The sequence below is a fragment of the Loa loa genome, assembly GCF_000183805.2.
Source record: "Loa loa unplaced genomic scaffold supercont3.4, whole genome shotgun sequence".
In the NCBI taxonomy this organism is placed as follows: Eukaryota; Metazoa; Nematoda; class Chromadorea; order Rhabditida; family Onchocercidae; genus Loa; species Loa loa.
Genome location: NW_018108184.1, coordinates 735,158 through 744,418, shown reverse-complemented (window position 1 = coordinate 744,418; position 9,261 = coordinate 735,158). Strand labels below are relative to the sequence as shown.

The window sequence follows — 9,261 nt, the reverse complement described above, 5'->3', positions numbered from 1 at the left end:
AATAATAATAATAATAATAATAATAATAATAATAATAATAATAATAATAATAATAATAATAGTAATAATAATAGTAATAACAAATAGTAATAGTAATAATAATAATATATAAATGAAGTGTATGGCAAATTTTGAAGCCCAAAAAATAAAAATTTTTTTCAAATGAACGAAATTCAAAACATTCTTCGAACAAGTGCTCGGATGACAAAATTTGTTTATATCTGCATAAAAACTATGTGTGCAATCAAAAAACTAAAATCTCCATTAAATGAAGGGAGCAGCTAAAAAGTGAGAAAGCATATCCCTTGTCTAATTCCAAGATGAAAGGCAATTATTTCACTCGCCTTTGCAAAGATAATGAAGTACATCGTGAAAATGGAGAAAGCGGAAATTGTGGAGCTAAAGAAAGTCTGTTCGGAATCCGAACATAATTTAGTGACATCAAGAGAGCATAGTACTGAGAGCCTGAGCGATGAAGTACCTCTTTTGAAATGAACAACAGTGATGAAAAATTAACAAAATGATCTGAGCGGTTAATAATTCAATAAAATTTGTGTTGTGAAAGAAAGCCGGCAGAAACTTTCTAATGTAAGGTAAATTTATTAGACAACACATAAAAGTAAAGAAAAAAGAATTATTACGATAATTTCAACAGGCAACAGCAGTAAAAAAGCCTACCAAACTACCAAACAAAAAGGCTTCCATTTATACTTCTATCAAGAGTTCACAGTTTGAAGTTCAGCAAAAACAGCCAAAAAAATATAGCGTACACTTGTTAATTTTAAGACTAAAAAAGGAACTTTTAAATTTTTTTGAAAGACTTAGACTTAAAAACAGTTGAATAGCTTAACAAAGTAAATGCATAAGTTTCTGAAAGTCTGTTAAGTTTTCATGAATTTGTCAAATAACGAAGAGTATTCACAAGAGTATTTACCTTCCTTGTACCTATTTATTTTTCATCGTATTATTTCCCACATATACAGGATTTTTAAACGTCGTCGTTGCTTGTTTATAAATCGGATTCTCATTCTGAAATCAACAAACGTTTCGGTTCTGTCAATACAGCTTCCACTTTTTCCTTCTAGCTTTTTTACTCAGTGCCTTACCTTATATTCAGGGATGCATTCAGAACGAAAAACAAATAAAAAAAAAGATTCGCCAATATTTTTAAACGTTTTCAATATAAAGGAAAGTAAAACGCAACAAGTTCATCCTTTCATGTGTCAAGAACAGAAAAAAACTAAAAAGTGTTGGCAAAAGACATACAGTATCCCATTTCGCCAATAATCTTTCGCTATCAAATTTCGCAAATTCGGCACGATCGTGAAGAACAGTTAACAATTTCCATACCAAAAGCAGGATCAATCCCAGTATGACAATACCAGCTATGACACCAAGGACAATGGCAAGAACTGGTACTGGTGGTGGGCAATCTAAACTGGAACGACTCTTAGAATACTTTAAACAGCGAATTAAGACATGAGACAAAATTTTATGTAAACAAAGTCGCCATTTAGGATTTCATATAATTTGAACACGGGTGTACCTTTTTCTTCCTTCACCCATACGGTAAGATTATCAGTTCTTTGATCCTCGTAATAAAGGAAATAGAATGTACAGTCATCTGATGGATCCACAAATTGACATTCGGTTGTATCATTTAACACTGAAATATATTTGGTCATGGATAATTTTTAAAAAATGAAACAAAAACCATTTCTAAATACATCCTTTGACAAAAATCCAAGCACTGGTGCAACTTTCCCAATGTTTAGACTCCCAACGTTTACTGTAATGCAACCGGATTTTTTGTGTTGGCAATATGTGAACCTTGCCATGATCAAACGATGACCTGGTAATTCCTTAACAGGTATAACAGTAAAGATACACTCGTCACACTGAGTTTCATTGTACGGACCAGTTTGCCACTGTTGACACATCACACATGGTTTATGTTCAACACATTTTGATGGGCAAGTCTGAAAATTATTGGAATTCTGAGCAGTATTAGAGATTTAAGAGACCAGAGAGAAAACAGAAGTACATCTTTACTCACGCATAGCTTAAAATTACTAAGCTTGGCGGTTCCAAAGTATATATTCTGAAACAAATTTGAAAGCCTTCCCTCATTATCAAGATTTATTTTTTTGCTGTAATCCATTTTTTCGAATCAAGTTGAAAACAAAACTATGAAAATCTTGATTCGTTGAGAATACCAAAAAACATATCATTACTTTAACATAATTTTCTCTAAACTATTCCAGAAAGAATTTTTTAAACTCACAGGACATATTTCACATTTGGGACCCGAGTAACGATTGCCTGGACCATCACTGAAACAACGACAACGTCCGCAAATGCATTCCCCTTGTCCGTTACATACTTTACCATTCGCTGCCATACAGCTATCCAAGCTTAACGGACATTCACAAGCTCGGCCTGTAATAGTATTGTAAAAATGAATGTGAATTAACTTATTCGACTCGCATAATCAATTCACAGTATCATCAGATCAAAAAATCAGATCAAAAATTTTAGACAAAAATTATTCTTTAGTTACCAAACAAAGAAATAAGATTTCAAGAGATAAAATTAATTACCTGTCCAACCGGGCTCGCATGTGCACTGCCCACAATCACAAGTACCATGCCCAGCACAGATTTTACGATCATGTCGTGGGCAGTTGAAATTATCACATTCACAAAACTGACCCGAAATTTTCTCATTCATATTCTGAAAGGTTATTACAAACTGCTAGTATTTTTTTCCTCAGTTCTGAATTTTATGTCCAGTAATCTAGTGAGCACAGTACAGTTAAACCGATTAATAGTAAAGATGGGCAGTAAAAGATTAATGCAGAGAGAAGCGAGGAATTTCAACACCCAGAATGGAGTATTACAGAAAATGTTAAAGACAATCCACAGCAGCAAATGTTTCGTGCTCACAGTACATGCGCATGTCCCAGTACTGTAGAAATGAAATTTCACGACAAAATCCTTTTCCTTACTACAAAGTAAAAAGCAAAGACGCGAACTTACATCACGTTCAAAACATTCACAAACACCACAGTTGCAAACCCCTCGACCTTCACAAATAGCACTTTCATTTGTCCTGAAAAAAAATATAGGGATTAAGATATAGTTCTCAAAAAACTGAAAGATGGCAGGGCTACATGATGATACTGAACTCGTAGCTTTTCAGCACATGAAGTTTTACGTATTTTAAAATTTTGAATACTCTTCAACAAATTCTTAATTTTCAGTACTTTGACACCCCATCAGTGCAAAGCTGCGGAATAGTCACCCCAAGAATGTAATACCTATTACCTTTTACATTTTGCATCTAAAGCAACAGTTGAAAGGCCAGGTGCATCACATTCGCAATGTCTTCCGACATTTGTCCCATGACACATACAAATACCACAAACCAAATCACCTTTCCCATGACACACCGGTGAATTGTATACAACTTTCTGTAAAATTAAAATTCATTCGGGGATAATTCAGTCATACATAGAGAGAACGGTAGAGAGTAACTGTTTTTGATAGATCTTATCTCTATATAGTAGAACATAATGTGTAATGGATTTCGGTCCATGAATCATTTGCATTCTTGCTGATCTCAGCAGTATTTTGACAAAAATAAGCCAAATTTAATGAATGCAGATTCAAAAATTTTGGAATTAAAAAAACACTCACATCGGTTTCACAATCGCAATCACATTGCACATGAACATCAACTTGAAGGGTCTCATCAAGACCACTTGGTCCGATTTTCAAATCAAAGTCACGTTCCTTCACGCAATGCGTTGCCTCCAGAGTAACTTCGAACGAAACTTCATCACCGACTTTGATTCCATCACATACATTTGTTTCCTTCAGGGTATGCCCACTGGAAATAAGTCACTCTCCACTCGAGTTTGAGTTTGTAAACAGGCAAAAATTATAGCAGAATTAATAAACTGACTTTGCTGCGAGATTTTGGAAAGGCTCTTTCTCATTTAAAAATCGAACAAACCGGAAGGAACGGAAAATTTACTCTAAGCATCTGGAACGATACGACAGCCTTAGTCCTTGGCTTGCATTTGCATTATCAACCATAATGATTTTTTGGGAAATTTTATTATATTCCTCTTCGATAAGGGAAACGATGTTTCTAGAATCATCGGCCAATACACCAACCGAACTACTCACATCAGGTAACGCATCACTGAGCTTAAATTGCAATAAACACATTGGGTAAATAGCTGGCAAAAGTTAAAAGTTTCGAAAACTGAAAGCACAAAACTGAAAAACACCACAATTTGCAAGCAGTCAAGCGTAACAAATTCGTAGTAAAATGAAACCTACATTAAACACGATATAATAACGACTATTTGCAGAATGTTATATTAGCAGTCAACATATGGCTACAGTGAATCCAAAAAACAAAAAATCAGAATCTCGCACGTGTTGATTTTTACATAAAACTGTGCACCTTTGCTTGTTACTGGTTACATTAAATCACCCTATGCATTAATAAATAAATGAATTTTAGTTTGTTTTCTTTAATATGAAAATTTCCACCCACCTGTTTATAGAGATCTTTATTTTTCTCAGTAACTGCAAAAATTAAATTCGCCTTTCTTTCCTTGATTTTCTGATGCAATAAAGCAACAGAGGGATAATCCTGATCAAGAGATTTCGTATAATATCCTTGGTTATCCAAATGACACTGTCCATCATTCGGTACTACAACACCGGCCATCTAAACCAATTAAATTAACTGGACATTTTAATCGATTAAGACACTAAAATTTTGGAACACCTCAAAAAAAAACCTCATGTATTTCTCAAGTATTTCAAAAAGTCAGTTAAATAGAGATCTATGAAACAATAATGCAATCAGCAAATTTCAGAAAGTGAAAATTGATGTATATCAATGAACAATACATAGAAAAAAATACCCGTCCATCCCCTGCATAATGAAAACCAGCATCTGTAGAAAATACGATCATTTTTCGAGCACGTTCACGCCAACCAATACTGTTCTGGAACGTGTGAGATATTTGTGAGATCAAATAAACCTAATTAATACCAAAAATTCAAGCTTTGCATAGTCTTTGTCGGTTATTCCGCTTAACCGAAATGAATTGTCGTTTCTCTGTAGCAACGCATTACAATTCGTATTACGTGGTAACTACTCAACTAAACTCAACTCTTAAATATTAAATACTCAACTCATCTCTATAGACATTAAAAGTAAACCGTTCAATGTCCTCGAATATTACAATATGAAGAGTCATAAACTGGCTCAGCAACAGTAAAGACATATTGTTCTACAATAAATGGTAATATCGCTGATAATTCTGTCAATTTTTCTTTGAACCAATGAGAAACACAAAGATTTCACTTACATTACAAGTTAAAGCTTGTAGGACAGCGTCAAAGCCACCTTCTGGAGCATCCAGATTCCCCGATATTTCAGCTTCTTCAACTTCTTTCTAAACAAAATTGATGCTCCATAGTAGGTTTTCTCAATAGTTAAAAAAGAAAAAAATTAAGAGTTGGTTCGTTGTATTAAAAAACAGAAAGAACAAAGTGACAGTGGAAAAAACGTCGCATTTTACTAATATTGGGATTCCATCCAGTGAAAATCGAAAAAGGAACATTCATATTACGCATGACGTCACCTACTTAATTAGTTATAGCTTGCGAATATTAGAAAAAAACTGTCTAGATGTTAAATTTTAGGTAAAAACAGATGTTATGAATAATTTACTGAAAATCTAGCCGTATCCATTGTGAGACTCATCTGGTTCTTGAAACCATACGGTTGCGCACATTGTTCTGGACATGGCGATAACTGTCTGTAATCCAAGTTATGCTAAAGAATACAGTAAAATGAAACACTTAAAAAGGCCAATTAATTGGGAATTTTGATAGGTGAAAAAATGGATAAGAACACACTTATTAATAAATACACACTTACTAATAAATATTATTAATAAATAGCACAATTTATTCACGATGACTTTTACCCAATAAGTTATGAGACACAGCGCGTGAGTGTAAAAGTTATCACTTGTAGACTCACTTTTCGGGACGAGGATCCACAAATGGCATAAGTTTTTTATCAATAAATGAGCCAAATCCAAGCCTGAAGTTCTTCGTGATTGCTTTCATTCGTTCAGCTAAAAAAAAACATGCTACTAATAGGGAGTGATTATTCCGACGGAAATTAAGCCAAAGATTTATTCCGAAATGTTTCTGGGAAATATTTCACCTAACAAATCGCCTAATTCAGACAGCTTTTGCTTATCGTCTTTCATGGAATAGGATAGATCCATTAAATAATATAAGTCAACTGGATAATCCACAGCTTGTCGATAGGTTACTTGGAATCGAACACGTGCCTCTGAAAAATTGTGTATCGGAAGTGTTTCTAGAAAGTCAGTGAAAACAAGAAACATCACAGCTTCATTTTCAAAAAGAAAAAGAAAAAACGGAAATTAAAATTGGTATATGCTAATACCTCCTAAGGACTTTTTTTTCGGAAGAAACAGAAATTGCTTTCCACTATTATCAGCAGGAAATCAAAAGGCTTCTGAGCTGTCACAAAGTTCATTGGAAAAAAAAAGAAAGTGATTTACTGGGTCGTATATTGACAACCATATGCTGTGGCCGTAATTGAACTGCTTCCTCCTCACTTGCTGCATCACCGGCATTACTCAGTTCAACATTCTGAACAAAGAGAAAACTTCAATATACAAAATATAACCTCAAAAAAAACATATATAATAAAAATATAACCTATGTGAACAATACAAAAGTGATGCATTTATTTTATTTACCAGTTGATACGGTATTTAAATAGCCGATATACTGATGCAGTCCCTTGTTCAAACTATCCCCTAGTTCTTCCTCTATTACATGCTCAGGATGATCCTTGATACCTCAAAATCTGAATAACGGTTGAAGGTCCCTAATAATTAAACGAACCTCGGTTATTTTCAACGTTGTTTTAGGATTTTCAATTTCAAATTCCGGACAACCGTGTTCAATAAGTCGCTCCAAACTATCACATCGTGGATGTTGGTTTTCGTTATCAAAATCCTAGGGAAAAAGTTGATACTTTTATTATTTAAAAAAAAAGGCTCAAAAGCTCATTTAACTTATATAACTGAATTTCATTCAAAACTAACACACTCTAATTTATATGATTGAATTTCATTCAGAATTAACTTACAATAACCTCATAGCAAAATATACAATATAGTAAGCTTAGACTGATTAACAGTACAACAAGCCGAAACATACTGCTTTACTACACCAGGCGCACGTGTCGTGGAATTGGATGCACGCACTACATGTGTAATTCTCACGAGGTAAAGAATAGCACGGGAAATCTTTCTTTGATTCAACCACTTCCGATGTTACTGCAATAGAAAATTGAAGATATCAAAAATGAAAGCAAAAATATAAGCAGAAATATAAAAACAGATACAAAAAATATGTAAAGAATATAAATTAAAAAAATATACTTTGCCTTCCAAAATGAAAGCAAAATATTTCAGTTATAAAAAAAAGGCGATGCTTTGTAAATATAGAGGAAGACGATAATGGTAACTTAAAATGCTAGATAACAATGAGTAGTAAAAGACTGCAATGAAGCGACAATAAGATGCAGTATAATATATGCATATCTAACTCATTGTATTTAATACTATTTTATTTTAACGATAACGATACAGTTCAGAATGTTGGATAAGTCCGTACCCTTGACATTCATGTGCAAAATTCTTTTCATACATTTAGTGCTACTTAAGCCAACTGATGGTATAAAATTGCATGCTTTGGAGAAATAAGTTAGACCTAACACAGATTATGTGACATGTGGACAATAACTTAACTTTATGGACAGATAATCAGTCATCAGATACATTATGATCTCAGGAATTTTTGAATTCAAATTATTTACAAATTGGAACTGTTAAAAATATCGTTTTTTGGGGGTGACACTTTCAAGCTTAATCCATATTTAAATTTTTTGTAGTATGTATAGCAGTTGTTCATGGACACAAGTATTTCCAAAAATCCTATAAGTTTTTGAGTAACAATTTCCCGGAACAATTATGAAAGACAGAAAAGGAAAGTACGAATACCATCATCAGTAGTGAATTCTTGCGCCTCAGCAATAATCAAAATCGTTGTTGCGAGGCATATCATACGACACCATCTAAGCCCCGTCAACCAGCGATCCCTCATCGCGGCTAAATAGCTGCAATAAGTATTTCAGATGAAAACCAAGTCATTGCTAAGAATAGAATGTCATCGTTTCACGAAAAGCAAAATAACAATTTGTTAAGATTGGAAGCATTCGAAAAAAATTTTGCATAGTCAAAATGTTGAAAGAGTCTTACTTTAATAAGTATTAATTGTAGTTGGTGTTAAAATAATATTTTGCGGAGATGAAATTGTGTTTTGAAAAAAGTAGACTAGCAGGTGGTAAGGACTCAGGCATAATTTTCTGCAAAAAGTTCAAAAATTTAGAAGAAGCACTCAAACACGAACAAAAGATAAAAATACTTTGTATCTACCAGAGTGTTAAGAATATAGAAGAAATCCTATCCCCTTTGATACACCGCCTTAATTACTTTTTATTGTGCAGTCATCCGGAAAACAACATCTCAGATCCTTTCCTAAGCTTACTATGTCAAGTTTTACTGAACACGACGTAAAATATGTCAAAGGAGGAGTCTAGCCTTCATAATTTCATTTCACAGATTATGAATTTATGTGATCCAATCACGTCATCATGTCCCTCTGAGTGCTTTATTATAAAATTTTTGAAGGATATCAATTATGCAACAAAAGGGATGATGGTTAATGAAAAGAAATGGCCCGACGATAACTGAAGAATACGATAAGGGTAAATTAATTTTAGATTTGTTGATAACGTTTATCGGCTAACTAGTCATAATCCATAAAAGGATAGAAACGTACAAAGCTTTAAGGTCCAAAAAACTTCCAATAAAAATAATTCAAACGTTGTGATGCAACTTTTCAAGCGCTGAAAAAGTAAAGTTATTTAAAGCGATTCTGAGCAGACCAATTTTAAATTAAAGAAAACTACAATGAACGCACAGTCCATCAGGATTATTGTTGTTTGAATGAAAAATGACTAGTACCGTTAGGATTGACTACATTGATCAGTTAAGCACGCTTTGTCTCATGAGTCAGTTAAGCACGCTTTGTCTCATGAGTCAGTTAAGCAGCTTTG

The 9,261-nt window shown here is 33.5% G+C and overlaps 1 protein-coding gene across 1 annotated transcript; it reads right to left on the bottom strand.

Moving 5' to 3' along the window:
* Positions 1-945: 945 nt before the first annotated feature.
* Positions 946-8,246, bottom strand: LOAG_10021 (integrin beta pat-3; the record flags this gene model as incomplete). Its single annotated transcript, XM_003145547.1, has 20 exons — positions 946-1,029; positions 1,267-1,433; positions 1,547-1,666; positions 1,853-1,979; positions 2,285-2,439; positions 2,601-2,733; positions 3,039-3,111; positions 3,327-3,472; positions 3,699-3,891; positions 4,039-4,214; positions 4,570-4,746; positions 4,946-5,029; positions 5,396-5,482; positions 5,761-5,848; positions 6,076-6,172; positions 6,265-6,396; positions 6,632-6,722; positions 6,981-7,094; positions 7,299-7,417; positions 8,144-8,246. The coding sequence occupies 20 exons, from the start codon at positions 8,244-8,246 to the stop codon at positions 946-948; spliced, it is 2,466 nt and encodes an 821-aa protein (XP_003145595.1).
* Between the last annotated feature and the right edge of the window lie 1,015 nt (positions 8,247-9,261).